The sequence below is a fragment of the Furipterus horrens genome, unplaced genomic scaffold (assembly GCF_987537825.1).
Source record: "Furipterus horrens unplaced genomic scaffold, mFurHor1.1.pri manual_scaffold_11, whole genome shotgun sequence".
Classification (NCBI taxonomy): Eukaryota; Metazoa; Chordata; class Mammalia; order Chiroptera; family Furipteridae; genus Furipterus; species Furipterus horrens.
In genome coordinates this window covers 13047246-13070498 of record NW_028327181.1, presented here as the reverse complement: position 1 = coordinate 13070498, position 23253 = coordinate 13047246, and the positions used below count along the sequence as shown (strand labels likewise).

Genomic DNA, 23253 nt, shown 5'->3' with positions numbered 1-23253 from the left:
CCCATTGTTACCCTGCAGCCCTTCAACTGCCCCTCCCCCAACTTTATCACAGGGTGTTGCAATCCACTGCAGACATGTCTGCCTTCCCCATCCAACTGGTTAAGAGAAAGGACTTGATGTGTCTTGCTTACCATTTCCCAGGCCCTGGTGCCCAGGAGATCCCAGGCAGATGATCATCTGAATGAATGGAATGATACATTGAGGGGTTAAAAATTAAGTGCAAATTGTTCCTAAACATGTCCCTCCCTTCCTGGGCCAGATAATGTTATCTTTTCCAGCAGGCCGTCCAGAACCCCACCCCTTCCTGTCTGTACAAGACTCACTTAGGGTAGAGGAAGGTCCTGCAGAAAAAGAGCCAAAGGGCTTATGATTGTTAAAGATGAGAGAGAGAGAGAGAGAGAGAGAGAGAGAGAGAGAGAGAGAGAATGAGAATGAGAATGATCTCCCCACTGAGACTGCAAGTGGAATGAAAATTTATTTCTTTGTTTCAAAGACTTCCTTTGGGGGGTAGAAAAGGAATAAAAGTTTTGCTAGGGGACAGAACTGGCTCTCTCCATGCGTGGCTTTAAAAAACACAAGCTAGGAACAATTTATTTGGTAAACAACAATCATAAATATATGTGCATTAAATAACAGAACATCAAATTCTTGAAGGAAAAAAAAAAATCGGGAAGAAAAATGGACAAAACGAAAGGGAACAGATACACCCAAATCGTAGCAGGAGATATTAGCCCTCTCTCAGTAACTGATTAAAAATCAGCAGAGATATACAACGATCTAACCAACACTGAAAACCAGTTTAACCTAATCAACCTTTACGGAACACTATATCCAATAACTGCAAAATTTAAATAATTTTCAAATCTATCAAAAATAGACCATATATAACGGGGCCATAAAATAAGTCTCAACTCATTCCAGATTATTGAAATCTTGAGTCTGTTCTCTGACCACAATGGACTGAAATAAATTAATAGCAATACATTTATCTAGAAAAATTCCAAGTATTTAGATAACATACCTTAAACCCATGGGTCAAAGAAAAAAATCACTAGGGAAACTAGAAAATATAAAACTGAATGATAATGGTGCTCGCTTTGACAGCACATATACTGAATGATAATGAAAACACATCAAATTATAATTTGTGGGAAGTAGCTAATGAGGTACTAGTAATTTATAGCTCTAAATGACTGTACGGGGCGGGGGTGGAGAAAGGGAACTAAACTTAGTGATTCAAGTCTACCTTTAAAAGCTAGAAAAATTGCCCTGGCTGGTGTGGCTTAGTGGATTGACTGCAGGCCTTTAAACCGAAGAGTTATTGGTTTGATTCCCAGTAAGGACACATGCCTGGGTTTCGGGCTGGGTTGGGGGCATGTAAGAGAGGCAACCACACATTGCTGTTTCTCTCCCTCTCTTTCTCCCTCCTTTCCCCTCTCTCTAAAAATAAATAAAATCTTTTTTAAAAAGCTAGAAAAACTACAAATAAAGTAAGCCTGGAGTTAATAGAAGGAAAAAATACTGAAAAGCAAAATCAGTGAAATAAAACATAGACAAATGGTAGAGGAAATTAACAAGGCTAAAACTTGGTTCTTGAAAAGGATTAATCAAATTAAAGAGCACAAGCTGACACTGGACCTTTTTCATTACTTTTTTATTGCTTTTAGTTTTTCATGCTGACAGTGCACACCTGGACTGGCTCACGTGGGTGCTGGGTTCACTTGGAGTCATGGGGGGAGCAGGAAAAAAGAGCATGTGACAGCCTGCACAGCATCTCCGTTCCATACAAGCACAGGGTCACTGCTCACTGCTGGATCCTGCGGAGACTCTGTACCTGGAAGGTCTGGGCATGAGTGCCCCACTCCCGGAAATGCTTGTAGCAGCCTGAGTGGCGATCACACTCTAGCACAAACTGAAAACCTCGGTAGCCAGGGAACTGGGAACAAACCCAGCTGGGGAAGGGAAGAGGCAGATTGTTACCCTAGAGAAGCACCAGCATGGTGACCGAGACAGGGACAAAGAGACCCAGGTTGCCAACACATTCCAACCATCATGGCCTTCCTTCAGGGCCCAGAATGTGTCCTGCTCTTTCTACCACTGTGCCTTTCGTCATGCTGTTCCCTGTCCCAGGAACACCATTCCAGCCATTCTTTGCCCGGCCAGGTTGTATTTATCTTTCAGGTTTCAGCTCAATCATCACTCCACCAGGGTGGTCTGAGCTGTCCTGCAAATCAGGCCACAGTCCCTTATTGTACCTTTGGAGCATTCATGTGATTAGGTATTTAAGAGATTACTTGAAAAATGTCCACCTCCTCAGCATATAATAAGCTCCTAGGTATCGGGGGGTGGGTGCCTGGTTCATTGTTATCTCTGGTGCCTAACCTAGTGCCTGGAACAGAGGAGGAGCTCAATAAATGCTTGATGAATGAATGAATGAATGAATGAGTAGGGAGTCTTATTCTTTCCCCCTCCTTCCTTACCCAGAGGCACTTCCAAGAAAGGGGCTATTGTTCTTTCAATAGTCCTATGCTGTCCAGGACTGGACAAAAATTGCTATCTCAGTTTTCTGAATAGACACAAGACTCACAATAGGTCCATCCTCCTCTGAAACAGCATAATTCTCTGCTGATGTCTGAAAAAATTAAAAAACAAAAACCCCACCTTCACCCCTGCCTACTGGAGCCAAAGGACATCTCAAAAGGTGACTCCAATGTCCTCCCCAACTGAGGACCTCACACCTCAGCCTTCACCTGTCATCTCCCACGTAAAAAGGGTCAGAGGGGACAGTCAGTTCTGGGCTTGAAGCTGGATTCAATCACCTCCCTGCTGTTGGACTTGGAGCAAGTTGCTTGACCCCCGTCTGGGTTATGGCTGCCATGCATCCCGGGCTCTCTGGTGCTAGACACTGTCACCCCTCCCCCTCTCAGCCCATGTGGGAAAATGCTCCCTCTAGCAATAAGCATGTTACCAGGCCTAGCCAATCAGAGCGCCTGATGACTGTGGGCATGGCGATTGGTTCTGAACTGAACACGTGACTGAGGTTGAACCAATAAGAGCCTTCCCTGGAACCTTTGGTTGGGATCACTGAGAAAGACCCTCTTTCCCTCGGGCTAGCTAAAATGTAAGGATGAAGCTACCATCTTGCCTTCACACAGTAAGAGCTTGCCTAAGAATACAGCCACCCTGCGGCAGGCAGGACAAGAGGAGGAGGAAAACAGATCCCTGCTGAAGTGCCCGGATCCAGCTGTACCTGAAGCTAATTACAGGGGCCAGTAAATATCCTTCGGGCTTACTATCGGTTTGGTCTGGGTGTCCATTGCTTGCAATCCCAAAAACTCTACCTGATAGCTCTCTGTGTTTCAGCATCCTCTTCTGGAATGTGGGCATCAGAGCCCAGAAGTCCCCAGCACATGGTTGTCACAGGAGGTGTCCCTAACCCTCCCAACATCCTCTCTTTCCCTGCCAGACAGAGCTCTGGATCCACTTACGCCCCAGATTGGACATGGAAGGAGCCTACTTCATTGCCTTCCCATCCCATGGCCTGGAGGGAGGGATAGTCATCGTTCAGCTCTCCCTTCTTGCCCAGGAAGTTCTCTTGCTCAAAGATGGTCAGCCTTGAGTCACGGTGGTTCTGCAGGCACAGAGAACAGGGTCAGACCATCAGGTACACAGCTGGACACCAGGAGCCTCTGCTGCCCACCCCTGCCCGCGCCCTTGTCTGCCAAATCAGTCTTCCTTGCAATCCTTCTGAAAGGGCAATAAGGCAACAGGCACCAGAAACCTTACAAGTGGTAAAGAAAAAAATAAAGAAAAGAAAAGAACTCAATTTGAATATTGAACAACAGGGATCAGAAGGGTGCAGAGATCTGGGTTCAAATCCTGATCCCCACTTACCAGCTAACTGAGCTTAGACATGTCACACAGCACTTCTGAGTCTGTTCCCAACAAAATGAAACTAAGCACATCTGCTTTTCAGGATTGTTTTTGAGGACTAAGTGAAGTCCCAAGCCGTGAAAGCCAGGTTTGTGTCTGTCAGGGTCCACCATGGGGCCCGTGTTGGCACGAGGCCTGGGCCGTTCGTGGAATGAATGAACAAATATTCTTGTTCAAAAAATGGAATTCTAGGGAGCTAGAATGAATTTAATGATGTTATACATTAGATTTAATCTCCCAGGAGGATCATTGTGATATATTTGCCTAGTGAGAAAAGCTGGTTTCCAAGTCTTTGCTGTGTTATGATTTAATTTTTATAACAAAATGATATGTGTGTATAGCTATATAGATAAGAACATAGATATTGAAATTGAAATCTCTAGCACTGTAAACAATAGGCTTCTAACTCAGAGGTGTGGGCATGAGTGATTTTTATTTTCTTCTTCTTCCATATCAGGGTTTTTCCTGAATTTTAGATGATAAATATGTGTGCCTTATGTGATTTTAAATAAATAAGTTGTTTTGGAAGAAAGAAATGATACACCTTTCAGAGCCTCATTTTTCTTTCATCTGTAAGATGGGAAGAATAATGCCCACCTCCGCCCATACTCCGTAAAGAGCAGCTAAAATATAAAATCGGGAACACTGATAATGAATCAGGAACAAGAAATAGAATGAACCCTGCCTCCCCACCCCGCCCTGCCATCTCTGGCACCCAGCTCCTCCCAGTATCCCTGAGTCATAAAATGGGGGACATAGCATCTGTGTGTCTCCCTTGTATCTTAACTCTGCTTATATTATAACCAAAGTGGTGACGGGTAGAATGTTTGCGGTGGGTTTTGCCCAGATGCTAAACATTCTTCCTTTCCACAATACAAGTACTAGGGCCCCCTTTCATGATGAAAACAATGAGGCTCAGAGAGGGGAGGGGCTGCCATGTCCCACAGCTTGAAGAAGTGACCTGAGACATTGAACTCTGGGACATCCAGTTCCCAAGCCCCCACAAGAGGGGCTTAGACCTCCCTGGGAGGAGGCAGGAGCAGGACTCACTGCGCAGGCCACAGGCCGGAAGGAGGTGAGCCTCTGGGCCGGGTAGGCTGTGTTGCCGCTCCAGGTGTCCCAGCACGGGTACTCGCCCCGCTCCAGAACATACTGCTGCCCTTGGAAGCCAGCGTGCTCGAAGCCCACCCACCTGCAGACAGAGGGTGGAGAGCGGGAGAGATAAGAGACCCTGCACCCAGAGTTCTAGACCAATGGTTGCCATGCAGGGGTGACTATGCCCCCAGGGTGGCATTCAACAAAGGCTGCAGACATTTTTCGTGGTGATACCAGGAGGAAGAAGGAGGGGTTGTTTGCAAATGGTGTATAATGGATAGAGGCCAGAGATACTGCTCAACATCCTTCAAAGCACAGGACAGCCTCCAACCAAACAAAGAATTATCCAATTCCAGCTGTCAGTCGTGGAGAGGTGGAGAAACCAAGTTCAGACCTAGCAGCCCACAATCTTGCTGTGTATTCCATAGGAAAGGAACTGCTCTGTGCAGCCACCTGACAGCCTTGCACATGTCCCTCTAGGCCATGTGTGCATGACCTGACCCCAGGCTAACGAGAGCCTTGAAGAGATTCCACATGATCCTGTGGGAACGTGGGAAGATGGGCAATCTTACAAGGGGCTGCCATATACCAGGTCTCACCCCTCTCCCTCTCCTGAGAAAGGCTTCCACGGGGCAGTGCTCAGCTGCCTCTCTGGTTCCCATGAGAATGGGACCTTCCACCTTGCCACCCTGTGGGGTACAGCGCAGGCTATAGCTGACGCATGGAGTGCCCCCCACCCAGCATCAGGTGCCCACCATTCTTGCTGTCATATGGCCCCTGTTGTTTTGGTGCCATCCTATGGGACAAGGGACACAGCAGGCTGACACCATGCTGGCCTTGCACTTGCTGTTTATATACATAATACATTGAATCTGCCTGAGCTTGTTGTCTCCTTTCTGGCCCAATCTACTGGCCTGCTGGACATATCCCTGGACAGGTCACTGTCCCCATCTGAGCCCCAATTCCCACCTGCATGAAGCATAAGCTAAAGGAGTGTTTTCCTTGGTGTGAGATGCATAAATACCACCCGAGATGACCTTTAGTGGCACTCACAGGCATAGCATGAAATGACTCCGAATCACATGAACAGAATATTGTTCTCCTTTCAATCTGCTTTCCAACCTTCTAGAAACTTCTGATCAATATGCGGTCCCGCGTGCTCCCCTGCACTCCCGATCCACCGGGAAGTTACAGCCTGGGAAGATAGGGCCTGAAACATCTAAAGGTTCCAGTACCCGTCTCTAGATCCCCTCCTGTCTCCATGGCCGCGGCTCAGATCCCCAGGACTCACGCTCCACTCAGCACTTTCAAAGATCGCACAGTCTCAAAGCCAAGTTCCAGCACGCTGGGACACTCTGTGGTGAATTCGTGCCGCCGGCCCTGGAAGCCCTCCTCGTCCCACACCACAATCTATGACAGAGAAAAGATGGAGACCCACATCAGAGGGCTGTCGGGGGTGAGGGGTGAGGGGCTCACCCCAGGACGCAACATAAGCCAGGACGGATAAAGCCGGGATCCCTCCAGTGGCCAGGCAGGTTAAAGAGGGTGAGGGCTGGCGGGCAGTGGTCTGGCGGCCCAGACAACAGGTGGCCTCTGCACAGCGCCGCCTATTGTTGCCATGTGGGAATGCGGGCCGCCTTGCCGATTTCCGAAGACAATCACTAAATATGGACCCTCCAAAAAATGTTAAGGGGATGACAAATTTAAGAGGCTTTCTTTAAAAACACAGAGGAGGCCAGAGAAACAATGCGTAAAGCCTGTGCCATCACCAGTTTGCCATCTCTGTCAGAGATTGTAATGGTTAACTTTGGCGACCAGAAGACCCAAGTTCAATTCAAGGCCCTGTGTGTGACCTTGGCCAAGTCCCTTCCTCTCTTTCAACGTAGATTCCATCCTCTATGAAATGAGCCCTCACAACACCCTCAAGGAGGTGGAGGTGGGGGTGTCCTGGACCTGAGTTTGACCTGTACCCCCCACTTCCCAGACACCTCCCATCCCTCCTCCTACCTTCCAGTGTCCGGCTGACTTGGTGCGTTGCAAGGCCATGCTGCTGTCTTCCTACGCGAGAGAAGATCATGATAACCTGACCCCTGCCCGCTCTCTTCCTGGACACTGACATCAAGATTTAGCAAGCTTGGACCTAAGTGCCCATCTGTAGATGAGTGGATCAAAAAACTGTGGTACATTTACACAATGGAATACTATGTAGCAGAAAGAAAGAAGGAACTCCTACCATTTGCAACAACATGGATGGAACTAGAGAGAATTATGCTTAGTGAAATAAGCCAGGCAAAGAAAGAAAAATACCATATGATATCACCTAATACAGGAAACTAAAGAACAACACAGACAAAGGAACTAAATAGAACAAAAAGCAGAGTAGCAGTCAATAGGGGGGAGGGGAGAGGGAGAGAAGGGGGATAAGTAAGGGAAGGGTTTAATTAAAGAGCCTGTATGAAGGACTCATGGACATGGACAGCGGGGAGGGATATGATTGCGGGAGAGGGGGTGGGCTGGGTGGGGGAGAGAAATTGGGGGAAAAGGGGACAACTGTAATTGAAAAACCAAAAAAAAAAAAAAAAAAAAAAAAAAAAAAAAAGATTTAGCAAGCTTGGGATCCAGATGGGGTCCAGGTGTGCCCAGGCTAGGGGCAAAGCACCGCTCTGGCCTGTCCCCCTCCTTCCCTTCCCATCTGTGACCAAAACCATTTTCTTTGCTTCCTTCCTGTCACCATCTCAAAACTCACCAGCTCTGGCGGAAATTGAAGTAGCAGGACTACAAGAATAATTTTGTTTTGAAGTGAGGGTAGCAGGTACTAGTCTTGATGTCTGGAGCCTGGCCTGGGTTAGGATAAGGATGACACAGTGATGTCCCCAGGATTGGGGACCTGAGCTCCTCTGCCTCCCAGGATACTCCCTCAGAGTTCGGATCCCACCCCTCCTCCAAGCCTGAGACTCACCGAGATGGACCCACAGAACATGCCAGACCCGGACCAGGCGAGGTCAGGCTCTTATAGGCAGGGAGGGGAGAGGGCTTCTGGGAGACAAAGCTCCAACTCAGCAAGTGAGCGGCAGGAACAAAAGGCAGGCCTGGCCGAAGCCCCAACAGCGGGTGTCAGCACCATGGGCTTCAGCTCAGAGAGGAAGGAGCGGGTGGCCTCCCTCAGGGATCAGCCACAAAGAAGGCAAAAGGAGGGAGGTCAGCCTTCATCAGCTCCATGGGACCCCTGACTGGAGCAGGAGAAAGAGCACTGGATAAGGAGTCCAAAAACTGAGTCCTTCCTAGCAGTGTGACCTGCAGCAGGGCATTTCTCTTCAGTTTCTGCCTATAAAATGGGACAAGAATAAACTATATCACAGGGGGTGTTGTGGTGTTATATCCCATGCCTGGCACAGAATAAACATTCAGCAAATGCTAATACCTTTTCCCCTTCCTACACTTCTTCCAGCAGGGGCAATCAGGGCAGGCTTCTTGTTGGCAGTGGCACTCTGAAGGGTGAGGAGGATTTGTGCAAAGTGAGATGCAGGGAAATGCTTTTCTAAACAAAAGTGCAGAGGTGGGAACTTGGGACACATGTATGAGAAAGAGCTGGTAGCCTGATGGAGCTGGAGTTCAGGAATCCTGAAGGGGCAAAGGGATCCCAGCAGGAAAGATAGGCTGTGCCCAGGCCTCCAGGGCCCACAAAGCCCAAAGGGAAGTTCAGATGATTCTGTGGGCAGAAGAAAAGAGCTGGTGGGTGCGAACATGCTTGGCAATCCGTAGCACACCTGCCAAATAGCCAGGGTCTGTAGAGTTTGCTTTGTGCACCCTCTTCCCACACCTTCTGGTCTGACCTAAAAGGGGCATCTCACAGAGTAGGAAGGAGCATGGCAGAGACCAGACCACTCTGGGTAAAATCCAGTCCTGCCTCTGAACAGCTGGGCAACCTGGAGAATGTCTGATCTCAGCCCCTGGCCTATAAAGTGGCAACATTTGTCCCTCTGGGAGGGTTAAATTAAAAGCAATCCCATCAAATGCATGGCTTTGATGAAGGGTTGCTTTGAGGATAAAAGGCTAAGAATGCAGCCTCTGCAGCCAGACTGCCTGGCTTTGCATCCTTGCTGGCTGGATAACCTTGAGTGTGTTACTTCGTCTCTCTGAGCCTCAGTTTCTTCACGCATGAAATGGGTACAACAAAGTAAATTGGGTTAGCCTAAGAGAGAAGGGCAAGTGAGGGGAAACGTGAATTACACGTGAATAATGCTTGGAACACGAAAGGCATTCTGTGCCGCCATCATCACTGCCATCATCATTGCAAATAATAAACATGATTACTATTAAATCATTATTCATAGAAAGCCAGGAGTGCACAGTTTTAAGAGCCCTGGTCCCGGGGTTAAAAAGATGTGACTTCCCAATTCCATTTTACAGATGAGCTAATAGGCTGAGAGAAGAGAAAGGGAGCTGCCTCAGTTTCTTCCTTGTTGCAAATAGGATAGATCCCAGAGAACCCCCACCTCGTAGTGAGGATTACAGGAGCCAAGTCAGTGAAATACTCAGAGTGGAGCCACTTGGCATGGGGGGCCATCCCCCACCTCTGTGCCCACTTTTTGGCAGGCAGCCCCATTGCCACAGAAGACAGGGAACAGCCCCAGACAGCCTGGCCTTGAAGCCCAGACCCGTGGGTGGCCCCCCACCACTCATGTGTCTTGGCCCTGTTCTTGTGTCCCGTCCTGTGGTTCCTGCCTGCCTCCCAGGCCTTGGCCCAGGATGAAAGACTGAGGAAGCACCTGGGAAGTGAGGAGGTGCTGGGTTGGGTGGAGGGGCAGAAAGCAGTGCTGGCTACGGGGATCTCAAGGCAGAGCTGGGCTCCAAGGGGAACATGGGTCCCTGGACCTCTGCAGAAGAGGCAGGAACCTGGGCGAGCCCCCTCTCCCCCAAGCCCACCCGGGGCAGGGGTCAGACTGCAGGCTGACCTGGCTCAGCGGTTCCCCTGGGTTCTTTCAGCCCTGGCCCTCCTGTGAGTTCACACCACGTGACCTTGTTGAAGTCACTGTTCTACCTGGGCTTAGTTTCTCCATCTGTGAAATGAGATCATTGGACGCTAGGACTTCTGGTATCTTTTCTATTATTCTGAGCCTATTGCTCCATTACATCTGTCTCTCTGTCTGCCCTCCTCTCTCTCCTTCACTGTCTTGTCCCCTCCCTGTCCCCTCTGCATTTCAGTCTCCATCATCTTTCTCTGTCGCTCTCTGCTTCTCCCAATCAGTGTCTCCATTTCTCTCTCTCCACCTCCCCTTCCCTATCTCCCCCTGTACCCCACCTTCTGTTATGATCCACTGTGACCATCTAGTCCCCCCACGTTGGTAAAGAGCCTCCTCTGTGCCAGGCCCTGTGCTAGGTGGTGGGGCCCAGGGGTGAACAGGGTGTGGTGAGGTTGAGGACCTCCCAGAGGAAACTCTAAGATGAACAGTTATATTCCTGGCCACTTGTTCCATCCCTGGAGTCAAATGAGGGGAAGAGGGTCTATAGGCAGGTCTAGAAAAAGTAGAGGGAGGAATCTGGGCGCATTGTGAGTAGAGGAATAGGCCCCAGGCATTAAACATTCAACCTACTGAGTTCAGGGAGATCCCCCAGCCCTATCCCTATATCCAGAAGCAGGAGATCAAGCCAGGGCCAACATCTGATGTCATGAGAATGAAGCATTCAGGGCCCCTACCCGGGCTGGCTCCTGACTCTGACCTCTCTGTGCCCTAGCTTTGCCCATCTGTGAAATGGGTATAATGAAAGTGCCAAATAAGGTGGGCTGCCCTGGAGATTGACTGAGATGGAGTGGGTCAGGCATTGGGTGCTGCGCTTAGCACCCAGGAAGCACTCGGTAAGTGCGGCTGTGGATATTCACACCCCCACCTGCCTTTACAAAGCATTTTCCCATCTCCTGTGCTCATCATTGCCTTCTTTCCTGTTCAGCACCCCACACGGACACGGCGGCGTCACAGAGGCCCTGAAGAACAGAGACCTGCCAGAAGGCACACGGCACGCGGTGGCTGAGCCCGGTTTCCCGCCTTCCAGGGCTCCCCTTTTATCCTGCCCCCAAATTGGCAGCCAGCGGGGACCCCAAGGGCTGGGGTTTGATGGTGAGGCCTTAGGGGAGGGGCCAGGTGAAGTCCTCCCTTATCAGGTTTTCTGCTGCGCAGGCCCGGCTCACAATGGAAAGTGCTTGTCTCTGCAGTAACCCAGGGAGGTGCAGCCTCAGGCCCCCCAACTCCACGCCCCGGGGACTGCTGAGCCAGCTCCCTCTTTGTGCCACAGACTGTAAGGCCTGGTGTCTGCCAGACTATAAAATGGGGGGTCGGCCCCAGTCGCCCACAGCACCCGCTTGCCCGCCCACCCGTCTGCCTGTCCTCCAGCAGGAAGTTACAGGCCCCCAGCTAAGAGGTAACTCACCACACTGCTTAGAGCTGAAGGGAAGGGAAGAAGGGAGAGGGGTGAGAGAAGGTGGGGGGCGGGGGCACAGAGAGAGCCCTTACAGAAGAGTTAGAGAGAGGAGGCAATTAAGGGAAGGGGAGAGAGGGAGGGAGAAGAGAATGCCGCAATAAAGAGCAGACGGAGGGCTAGGCAGAGATACAAAGGAAACAAGATACGGAGGACAGAGAACCAAGCGTAGGGTTGGGGACAGGAACAGGAGTATATCTCCAGGAAGAAATGAGTCCAGCAGCTAGCCCAGGGGAGTGTCGACTCACAGATGACATAGGGGAGTAAGTGAGAGCCTGGAAGCCACAAATGTGGCCCAGATGACTGGCCTGCCCATGACGGGCAGTGCCCCTCAGAGTAACAACAGCCTTTCTCAGGGGACGTGGGGAGTGGGGGGGGTCCTGCAATCCACTGGACCACAGGGTCTCAATCTGCATTGTCAGGGAGTCCTCGAATCCCTGGGAATTGTCCCTAAAATTAAAGAGGGCTTTTTTCCCCTTGGGGACAAAGACAAGGCATTTGTCAAACACTCAAAGGTCTCCATGACCCCAAAACAACAAGGAACCACTGAAATTTGGACCGGAGTCCTCTCCACCCAACGCCTACACAGCCACAAGCCTCATTTTAGAGCCCGGACATGCACTAAAGACACCGTCTGGGGACCTCCTTTCTTCCCCAGCCCCAGGCCTGAGTCTGCACCCACACACTCCTTCCCAGAGAACGCCCGAGGCAGCAGCGTGACAACGGAATGAGACAGGAACCCGCATCCATTCGCTCTCTGAACAGATGTTAGATGAGACTCTCCTATGTGCTAGGGGCTAAGCCAGGTGCTGGAGAAAAGAGGGGTGAATAAATCAGATAAGTAAACAGCAGAGCATTTTGTAACTCTGCGGCTGGGTCCATCTGCTTGAGCTGAAATTGGAGTCCTACCATTTAGTGGCTTTGTGGACTTGGGCAGGTCAGCTTCCCTCTCTGGGCCTCATACTGCTCAGAGGGGTTAAGACGCACGGTACCCAGGGCATGAGGTTAGGGTGAGAACAGATGGGTTCATTACTACAGGCAGCAGAGCCTGGCGTACCTACAGTACACCCAAATGTGACTTCCTGTTATTAACCTGGTGAGGCAGATTGAAGCTGCAGAAGCAAAGAAGTGTGATCAGGGGCGTGAAAAACTACAGGTGTAAAGGAAGACCATGGCAGGGGAATCGGGGGTAGAAGGAAAGGCAAGACTTGTGAAGGGACTGGCCTGGCCAAAGGCCCGGAGGAAGGGATATCAGGGATGCATGGTCCCTGGTCAGGAACTTCGTGCTTAGGGAGGGAGGCCAAGCCAGAAGACACCACGGCTCATGGTTGAGAGGGAGAAACTAAGCAATGAGTTGAAAAGAGCTTGAAACACACAGGGGCAGGGAGTGTGAGCGTGGGGAGGCAGCTTGGAGGCGCCACCCCTGAATTAACCTAGGCCAAAGGTTTCTTTCCAGGCATTTGCAGGTGGGGACCATGTCTCAGCCTGCCACGGCCTCCGCAACAGCTGCGCTAAACCCAGGGCCTGATAGCAAGGGCAAGGGGGCCCCGCCCGCAGGACCCGCCCCCAGCCCCGGCCCCGCCCCGGCCCCAGCGTCTGCGCCCCTGCCCACCGCCAAAGTCGGGGACCTGCCTCCTGGGAGCTACAGGGTAAGGACCTGGGGGTCGGGTGACTGAGCTGCACCCCACGCTTCCTCCGCCCTCCGCCCCTCCTCCTGCCAGGCTCTGACCTGCAGGAGCACGTGTTTGGAGTTTCTGAAATCGAGAAACGAGAGAAGAAAGCGGGCTGGCTTACCAGCAGGAAGCACCTGCCCCGGAGGTCCTCTGAAGACCGGAGGATGGCCTCCGACCCTCCCGAAAATTGTCCCAAGCGGTCCATGGGTGGGACTGCAAGGCCTCCTGGAGGGCAAAGGCGTGCATCCAGTCCCCTGGGGCTGGGTTGGGATTGCTTTCAAACTCAGCTGCACAGAACTGGCCGCGGCCTTTGGTTCATGACTCTCTCGTGTGGTCCACGCATGGCTGGCTTTTATTACATAGTTACTTACCGAATCATTTGTTTTTATTTAATTGTTAACACGCACCTACACACCCACCACTCATGTTAAAAGCCTGGACTTGGTAACTGAGGCTCAGAGAAAAAAGATACTTGTCTTCATTCAAGTAAGTGGCATGGTTTTCCCAGCTTGGGACAAGTATATCATAAACAAAACTGGGGGCTTAGTGAAGGGGAGGGGATTAGCCAATGGTCACACTGGGGTCTCTGCTGCTGGGCCCCCCTATATTGTGGCAGGCAGATGGACAAATGTTTCCTGAGCATCAGCTCTGTGGCAGGTGCTGGGCTGGAGCTGGAGATACAGACATGGATCAAGCCCACACCCTCCTTTGGAGGAGCCCTTGGTCTTCAGAGGGGTTGAGTAAAGAGGGAGGGGGGTGCATAGAGAGAGACCCAGAAAGAAAGCAGTGTGACTGCATAGCATGTAACTTGAATTGCTGATGGAGTGAGCACAGTAGGGGGCATTCAACCAAGCCCATATAGAGGGCATCAGAGAAGGCTTCCTGGAGGAGGTGATGCCTGAACCTAAAACAGAACAGGGAACCTGAGCTCTGGGATGGGGATGTGTGGTGGAGAGGGCATACCAGGCAGAAGGAACAACACAAATAAAGGCATGGAAGAAAGACTCATCAGTTCTTAACAATGGTGCAGATATTAAGTTCAGAAGTAGAGCGAGGGACGACAGGGTCAGTTCACAACCTTGGCTCATGGCACACTCTCATGTGATCTGTGCATGACTGGCTTTCACTTATATGGGGACTTAATACATTTTTCTCCAGTTTGGAGGTACTCCTTTCCACTCACTGTGTCCCACCCCACCCTCGGGCTTGGGGCTTCTCTCCTCCAGCTGGTGGTCTTTGAGCAGGAGAACTTCCAGGGCCATCGGGTGGAATTCTCCGGGGAGTGCTTGAACCTGGGAGACCGTGGCTTCGACCGAGTGCGCAGCCTCATCGTCACCTCTGGACCGTGAGTGTCAGGCAGGGGAGGAACACTCTTGCTGCCAGCGTAAAATGATAATAAAACAGCAATAGTTGCCATTTACCAGGGCACCTGCTCTGTGCTAGAAGCAACACACATATTATTTCTGGTCCTTGTTTCAAACCCGAGAGAGAGGAGAGGGAGCTATTAGTCTCCCTGTTTTACTGAGGAAACTGAGGCTCAGAGATTTGATTATCATAACATCACACAGACAATAAGTCATGATTCTGGGCTCCAGAGAAATGCTGCTTGTACTATAAAAGGAGTCCAACGAGTCAATGTCTATCAGCTGTCTCCTTTCTGGGGCATTAAGCAATCCTAAGAGTAACAAGAAGTATCTGTTGAGCACCTACTAGGTGCCAGGCACACAGTGAGGCCTTTACCTAGATGATCGTACAAAGCTGTGTGAGGGAGGGGCTATTCTTATACCCATTTGACAGATGGGCAGACTGAGGTTCAGAGGAGTTAATTCGCTCAGCCAGAGTCACTTACTGAGAAGTGGCAGAACCTGGGTTCACCTCCAGTTGACCAAGTTCATCCTTAATGTTCCATGGCCTGCCACAACTTTCTGGGCTTCTCTGGGCCTTAGTGACCCCCAGGAATAATTTTCCCTTAGACATAGTGGCTGTACCAGCTCCAGCCTCTATGGACTGAATGAAGTGAGGACACATGACAAGACCCACGTGGCCCCTTTGCTGCTTGTCTCCCCAGCTGAAAGTCCCCAAGGGGTAGGGTCAGCCTGTATGTCCAGCATCCTGAAGCTCTTTGCAGTACAAAGGGCTCAGACAGGCCTAGGTTCGAATCCCAGCTCCCCCAGACCTTGCTCAGTCTCCAAACCTCAGTTTTCTCATCTCTGAAATGGGGAGATTAACAGTCCCCAATACTCTCCCCTGAAGGAGATAATGCAGCTTGGGGCTGGCATTTCCTGGGTGCCCACACATGGCAGGGACAGTGATGATTATTAGCCTTCCTCATTGCTCTGTGAGCTTAGCTGAGTCACTCTGGTTGAGAGAGGGAGGGCACATTTCTATATCCTGCAACCACCCCACCCCCAGTGTGGTCAGCACAGCCTCAGCCCCACCCCCATTCCCAAAGCCCAGCTGGGAATAGAAGCTACCGGATGTGGCCAGTTTTGGTTTTTAAGCTTTTTTCAGAGCTGGTGATTCAAGCCCAAAGTATTTCTCCTCCAACAAAGCTGCAGCTGGCCTTTGGTGTGTGTCCTGGTGTTGCATCTGATGAGGATAGAAAAGAACCTGTGGTCCAGGGCCCTGCTCTGTGTCAGGACCAGCAGGGATGAGGGGAAAATGATGCTGAGAACAAGGTTGTAGAGAAGGAGGCTGGCAGGAGAATGGGGAGGAGAGGCATGACCTCAGCACAGGGGCATGCCTGCCTGAAACCTAGGAGACTTCAACCTGCCACCAGCCACTGTCATGTGACCTTAAATAGGTGATTTAATCCCTCTGAGCCTCAGTTTCCATATCTGTAAATTAAGTTTCTTGCCTTACTCCTCTCCTTGCACCTCAGGCTCAAATGAGCCAGAGGAGATGACAAAAGGCAATGAAATAAATATTAAAAATGTTTTACTCATGTAACAGTTCCTCTCTGGGCATCATGAAGAAGGCAGGGGGGTTGGGGAGGCGGGCAGAGTGGCAAAACCACATCAGTATCTGTCTTTACCTAAGTGCAACTGTCTTGGAGTTTCCCTTCCTCTTCAATCATAAAACGTGCTGTTTACTGTGCTTTCTCTGTGCTGGACTTGTTTTGTGCATTCCTTGTTTAGACCCTCATAACATCCTGACAAGGTAGATGCAGTCATTTCCTCTCTTACTGAGGTTTAACAAGCTTAAGTGACTTGCCCAAAGCCATATAGAAAATAGACGATGAGCTGGGATTAGAGCTCAGGTCTCTGTTTCCAAAGTCTATGCTCTTAACTCCTACATGGCACCATCTTCCAAGGATCCCTTTCCCATCCACCCATCCATCCATCTATAGATGCATGCATCCATCCATCTATCCACTTATTCTCCACCCACTTATTCATTCATCTGCTTACCCCTCCTTCCATCTATCCATTCTCCATCCTGGAGCCATTTGTCCATCCATCAATACACTCATCTATAGATCCAGCTACCTACCCATCTGTCCATCAACCAACTACCCACTTATTCCTCCATTCATCTAGCCATCCATTCAACCATCAATTCATCCATTTATCCATACACCCATCCATCCATCCATCCATCCATATATACATCTATGAATACCTCCATCCTTTTCTTATCTGCTCCAGACATGATCACATTTAATTCTCATAGGTATCTGAGAGGTAGGTATTACTATCTATCACTTCCCTTCTGCTGCCCGCAAACCAATTACTGAGTGTCTTCTGTATGCCAGGCCAGTCTTTTTCTTTTTAATTTTTATTTATTGATTTTTAGAGAGAAAGGAAGGGAGAGGGAGACACACACACACACACACACACACACACACATTGATTTGTTGTTCCATTTTTTATGCATTCGTTGGTTGATTCTTGTATTTGCCCTGTTGCCCTGACCGGAGATTGACTGAATCCTCGGTATATTGGGGATGATGCTCTAACCAGCTGCCCTGTTTAGAAGGACCGCCAGACCCTTCTTTACCAAACACATGATTCAATCACCTGTGTCAATTTTTTCTTACCTCTCTACCTTGAGGACTACTTTGGTTGAATATATTTCACTTAAAATGACCCTTTTTCACAGAAATAAATATATTTTAAAAGAACCTTTACATCCTTTTTACAGATGGAAAGCTGGTATCTCTCACTTAAGTAAAAGGTATCCATAAAAAATTAATATACAGAGCAGTGCTGTGTATTGTTGTCTGCTCAGGGCTGTCTGCTAGGAGCCTGCCCTTCCTTTGTTACAAAAAGGGAGATTAGTATTAAAGTACAGTGGCACCGAAGAAAAACTTTCTCCTAGCTGTAATCAGATTTAAAAGGAAAATGTCTTCTTATGTGTTCTTCTACACCAGGTCCTTCTAGTACTTAAGTCTTGTGTGAATACTACATCTGGGGAATCTTCTTGCTCACTTAATGACTCATGTCGTCTCACTGAACCCTCCACCAACTCCGGACAAACAGGGGTAACTAGATGAGGAAACTAGAGCTCAGAGAGGTGAAGCCACTTGCCTATGGTCACAAAGCCAGTAAGTGGCAAAGACTAGAATCAAACCACCGGCCTTGGGGCTACCTTGCCAGGGGGTGAGGGGCTTCTGCTAACAATTGCTGTCCTTTCTGCCTTTGCCCCTCCTGGCCCGCCTGACTCTCCCCATCTCTCTCACCTCCAGCTGGGTCGCCTTTGAGCAGTCCAACTTCAGGGGAGAGATGTTCATCCTGGAGAAGGGCGAGTACCCGCGCTGGGACACCTGGTCCAGCAGCTACCGCAGTGACCGGCTCATGTCCTTCCGACCCGTCAGGATGGTGAGTGGCCCCTGGTCAGGGTCTGGGGTGGCAGAGGGGAGGACTGGGGTAAGTCTGAGGTCTGACAGCAAGCAAGGAAATGGGGGTGAGCAAGGGAAAGGAGAGAATGATGAGCAGGGAGGCATGGAGACCTCTGAGCTGTCCAAGGACGGGGCCGTTGCGTTCTTAGATTCATAAGGCAAGTGAGAAACATGAAACCCATTTGTCTCCTTCCCTGCTATTATCGAGAGGGGACTCAGCCGCCTAGTCGTTGGGGCTAGAAACGTCCACGCGTTCCTTGATTCTGTTTGTGGGATGTTTCCAGTTCCTGGCTGCCCAGGAGATTCTCCTGGGGAGCTTTGAAAATCCCAACGTCTGTTCAAAACATCCAGCTTGCAGGTTGACACCTGTGCAGTGTCTGAGAAGAGGGGTATTGCAGAAAGGCACCTGGGCCCTGGCTGGTGTGGCTCAGTGGATTGAGTGCGGCCTGCAAATCAGGGGGTCGCTGGTTCGATCCCCAGTCAGGGCACAAGCCTAGGTTTTGGGCCAGATCCCCAGTTGGGGGCACGTGAGAGGCAACCACACATTGATGTTTCTCTCCCTCTCTTTCTCCCTTCTCCTGTCTCTAAAAATAAATAAATAGATAAAATCAAAAAAAAAAAAAAAAAGAAAGAAAGACGGGCACCTGGAACTTCTCAATGATAAGACAATAGACTGAATTAGCCCCTTTATAACATTTAACTAAGTTAGAGAGTATGACTTTAAAGAAGACTAAAAGCCAAGATATGTGGAGTTATCCCAAACCAATTCACAGTTTTTCTAGAACCAACTCATGATTATGACTCAGGAACCAACTACAGCTTCACCCGCCAGTGTCAGAGTCCCATGGTAGCCAACTTCTGCCTCTCTGGACTCCCTGGATGGGAATTTTCCTGAAGAATTTTCATGGATGGCCCCCTCTGAGGCTGTCAGGTACCAACAGCTAGTTCTTTGGGTACCACCAGACTTATATTCATGGATTATCCAACCAGGTCGTTTCCAATGATTTCCCTCAGAACTTGAGGCTGAATGATCAGCCTTTACAATGGACTCTTTGTAAGAATTCATAGATGCATCTTTCTATCATTGAGGGGTCTTTGAATGGCAATCTGGGTCAAGGGAACTTTTCAGAAGAGCCATCAGCCAGGACATTTCCAGCAGCCCCTACAGCCTTGCCGTTCAGTACAGGGGTCAGTAGCCATATGTGGCCGTTTGACACGGAAGTTTGGGCTAGTCCAATTGGATACATGCCAGAAGTGTAACATACACACCAGATTTTGAAAACATAGTAAAAAAAAAGCAAAATAAGAGTGTAAACTATCTCATTTGTATTGTTATATTGGTTACAAATTGAAAGTATAATAGTTTGGATGTATTTCTTTAAATCAAATACATTATTAGAAAAACTTCCCAGTGCTTGGAGCCCTCCCCAGACCAATGAAATCCAAATTTCTGAGGCTGGGGTGCAGGCACTGCTATCTTTTTCATGCCCCCAGGTAGACTGTGCAGCCGGGGCTGAGGGCCACCGGTCTGGTTAAACCATCGCCACATCCTTGCCTCCAACCTGCTGTTGGGCCATTTTTAATTCGCCCCTAGACAGCTCCAGCTCCCTCCCTGCTGGGTTCCCTGACTCCTTTCCAGCCTCCTCTCCTGGGAAGATAGAAGGATCACTAACCCAATCATTTGCAGTCATGCCTCTGAACACTATCAGCTGATCTGTTTCTGCTAGGCTCTGTGGTAGACTCTGGGTGCAACTCTGCACGGAATAGGCATGGTCTCTGACCTTGTGGGAGGCAGTGATCAGAAACTTATCATGGAAATCAATCTGCTATGGCGAACCACTGTGGTCTGTGCTGCACAGCAATGAGTGCGCTAGGAGAGCGGAAGGGAGGAACTGGAGCTCTAATGTTGGGGGGAAGAAGGGGCAGGGAGTAGTCAGGGAGGACATCTCCTGAAGGGCGAGACCTGAGTCAGCCATGTGAAGAGTGGTGGTGAAGCCTTCCAGGGAACAGTGAGTGTAGAGTTTCTGAAACTAGGACTGGGTGTGTACAAGGAGCTAAACATCAGCCAGGGTGGCCCTGGCCAGGTGACTCAGTGGGTTGGAGCATCATTACCATACACCGAAAGGTTGCGGGTTCGATTCCCGGTCAGGACACAGACCTGTTGTGGGTTTGATCCCCAGTTGGGGTGCATACAGGAAGCAACCGATTGATGTTTCTCTCTCATGTCAATGTTTCTCTCTCTCTCTCCCCGCCCCCTTCTTCTCTCTCTAAAAGCAATGAAAAAAATGTAATTGGGTTAGGATTAAAAAAGTAAAATCAGCCAGATGGAATGGAGGGGAGAGGGGTACCAAATCAGATGGGTGATATAAAATGCTTCTCTGAAGGGTCTTGCTCCTCACTGGCTGTGTGCATCCTGACTGTAGTAATAAAAATAATGAATAAACATTTTGAATGTATGCTAGGCATTGTGCTAAGTGCTCTATATGGATGAACTCATCGAATCCTTATGACCACTCCATGAAGTAGAGGCAGGCAGCTGTTCTCACAGGTGAGGAGGGCCCTTCCAGGCTGAACAGCAGCGATCCTGGGAGACTCCCGTGGTGGCTGAGCAGACTTTTCACCTCTGGGAGACCCCGCTGAGTTACCTCTCTTCGCCATGTTCATACTTTCCATGCCTGACTCGATCTCTCCTTCCCCAGGACTCCCGGGAGCACAAGATCTGCCTGTTTGAAGGAGCCAACTTCAAGGGCAACACCATGGAGATCCAGGAGGATGATGTGCCCAGTCTTTGGGTCTACGGCTTCCGTGACCGCGTGGGCAGTGTGAGGGTCTCCAGTGGAACGTAAGTGTCCTCCTGCCAGATGCTCAGCCCCTGCTTCAAGCACAGACAGACTTGGAGTCTGTGCCCTTAGACAATACAGCATCAAACACATAGGAAAGGCCCCAGCTTCTCCCTAGTTCTTCCAGTGCTGGTGGCTGGGATTTCACCAACAGACCTTTAGTCCTCAGGGAAATGGAGCCATTCTTTGATGAATTTCGAGTCAGTGTAAACAAACCTGACCACAGGATCTAAAAAGCTGGAAGATGGAGAGAATAGGGGCTTCTAAACCCATATTGGGATCAAAAGAATAACTAAGCGGAGGGCGGGGGACAGAGTTGATGCAGACAGATGAGTTTGGGTGGATCTTGGCAAAGAGAATATTCAGAGAACCCCAGAGCCTCTGGAGAAATGAGCAGAGTGACTTCTGAGAGATGAGACTGTGTAATGAAAGAGCTATGACTCTGTCACAGATATGCTGTGGAACCTGGGTGAACCCCATGCCCTGCTCTGCACCTCAGTGTTGCCATCTATGCAATGGGTACACCAAACTCCTTGATCTAAAAGAGCTCTTTCTGCTCTGAACTCTCAGGATTTGAAATAGTCTAAGCAGAGCCCTGTGATCCCATGTCTGCGAGAAAACAGGGGAGGGTTAGATGCCCAAAGGAGGTCATTTTATCCACCCTCCACCTCCAAACAACCATGCCAGACACCCCTGGTCTCCTGTAGGTAAATATAAGGCTTCTATCTTTCTACTGCAGACTCTTGCTGAGCTCCTGTAATACTGTCAGGGCCCTGGCCTTTTCCTTGTTCCTCTCTTTTTCCCTGAAACTTGTGTCCCTGCATTCAAGCCATCAGAAATGTACTAAGCAGTGCCTGGTAGGAGCCAGGCACTGTGCTAGGCACACTGGGGAGGCGGAGATTAATATGGCTCAGTTCCTGTCTGCAGGGGGCTTACTCAGCCTAGCAGGGAGGGCCAAGTATATCTGTGAGATGATGTCCGACAATACTAAGTAAGAGACGGTCTGTCCAGAAGGTCAGAGGAGGATGGACAGTTTCTGAGGAGGTGTGCTGGAGTGGAGAACAGGTCAGAGGCTTATCTGAGGAGGCTAGAACTTAAACCAGACCTTGCCAGGTGCCCATCTTCACTTTCTAGCAGAAAGCGCAGGGAGACATGGAGAACTGGCTGGTCCAGGCAGGGGTCTGGATGGCTGGAAATGAGGCTGGCCATCTCTACACTGTCCTTCTTGCTTCTCCTGCCCCAGCTGGGTAGGCTATCAGTATCCTGGCTACCGCGGGTACCAGTACCTCCTGGAACCTGGTGACTTCCGGCACTGGAATGAGTGGGGGGCCTTCCAGCCACAGATGCAGGCGGTGCGCCGCCTGCGTGACAGGCAGTGGCATCGTGAGGGCTGTTTCCCAGTCCTGGCTGCTGAGCCCCCCAAATGAGTCTACTCTTCCCTTTTACTCCCCCCTTTCACCCCTTCCTCTGGCTCATTTTCCCTGTCTTTCTCATGCAAATAAAAATTCCTAAAGCCAAAACATCTCCTGGCATGTGACTTCCTTAGTCTCAATAATAAAAAAAAAGAGCAAGCCCTGCAAAGTTTTCTACACATTATTCCCTTGGTATATCTTTTGAACTACTCTAGGAGGCTGGTATTATAATTACTCCCATTTAACAAGTAAGGAAATTGAGGCTCAGAGAGGGAAAGTGACTTGCCCGAGGTCACACAGCTAGCAAATGGAGAATTGAACTCAGGCAGTCTGGCTCCAGAGCTGCACTCCCAAACAAATCTCTGTTTTCAAACTGTTCTTTCATGTATCATTGTCATGATTTTTTTGCCCTCTCAACTTACCACCTGCCTTGTTATTTACTTAACATTTTTATTTAAATAGACTTACTGTTTTATACGTATCTGCCCTGATTTGTAAATAAGACTTTATAACGCTACTGAAGTGGAAAGTCAGCATCATATGCCATAGATAGAAAGCAAACGTAAGTAAATACAATTTAAAGAAGGCCAAGTATAGAATTCCCAGCAGACACCACTGCCTGAGGGAGGCTCTAAGCCTGCAACCTGTTCCCTCTTTGACAAAATGGGTGATTAAGAGTGTCAGGGATGAAAGACACGCTTGCACCAAACTGAGATTTTTCTCCCTGATGTTATCAAAGAAAATTGAAAAGAGCATTGTTTCTTTGTATCTGATTCAGTGTTATTTAATCCTGGGTCCAAATTCCACCTAGAATCATCTCTCCCACTGCAAATAGTATGTGCCCTACTTTTTGGAACTCTGTACCAGGCGATATTGACTCCGATATCACCAGTTAGCATTGATTGATGTTATTAACCTTTAATCTGAGCAGGAAGCCTGGGGGAGGTGTTGCCATGGTTATCTTCAAATATTTGAAGGAGGCCTTG

At 49.5% G+C, this 23253-nt stretch overlaps 2 protein-coding genes across 2 annotated transcripts; one reads left to right on the top strand and one right to left on the bottom strand.

Annotated features, from left to right (window-relative positions):
* Positions 1 to 1665: 1665 nt before the first annotated feature.
* Positions 1666 to 8008, bottom strand: CRYBA4 (crystallin beta A4). The gene is made up of 6 exons (XM_090291020.1): positions 7988 to 8008; positions 7036 to 7086; positions 6320 to 6438; positions 4984 to 5125; positions 3489 to 3631; positions 1666 to 1952 (listed from the first exon to the last, which is right to left on the bottom strand). Exons 1-6 carry the CDS (start codon positions 8006 to 8008, stop codon positions 1805 to 1807), a joined length of 624 nt encoding a protein of 207 aa, XP_090147146.1. The 3' UTR covers positions 1666 to 1804.
* Positions 8009 to 12406: 4398 nt separating this feature from the next.
* CRYBB1 (crystallin beta B1) lies at positions 12407 to 22365 on the top strand. The gene is made up of 5 exons (XM_090290800.1): positions 12407 to 13151; positions 14402 to 14520; positions 17863 to 17995; positions 20715 to 20857; positions 22099 to 22365. The coding sequence occupies exons 1-5, from the start codon at positions 12978 to 12980 to the stop codon at positions 22280 to 22282; spliced, it is 753 nt and encodes a 250-aa protein (XP_090146926.1). The 5' UTR covers positions 12407 to 12977; the 3' UTR covers positions 22283 to 22365.
* Positions 22366 to 23253: the final 888 nt, after the last annotated feature.

Coding starts and splice junctions, on each gene's coding strand:
- CRYBB1 (XM_090290800.1), top strand. CDS start 12,978: ATGTCTCAGCCTGCCACGGCCTCCGCAACAGCTGCGCTAAACCCAGGG. Junction 13,152..14,401: donor TGCCTCCTGGGAGCTACAGG/GTAAGGACCTGG, acceptor TCTCTCCTCCAG/CTGGTGGTCTTTGAGCAGGA. Junction 17,996..20,714: donor CCTTCCGACCCGTCAGGATG/GTGAGTGGCCCC, acceptor CTCCTTCCCCAG/GACTCCCGGGAGCACAAGAT.
- CRYBA4 (XM_090291020.1), bottom strand. CDS start 8,008: ATGTTCTGTGGGTCCATCTCG. Junction 7,087..7,987: donor TGTTCTGTGGGTCCATCTCG/GTGAGTCTCAGG, acceptor TCTCTCGCGTAG/GAAGACAGCAGCATGGCCTT. Junction 1,953..3,488: donor TTCCATGTCCAATCTGGGGC/GTAAGTGGATCC, acceptor TCCCTTCCCCAG/CTGGGTTTGTTCCCAGTTCC.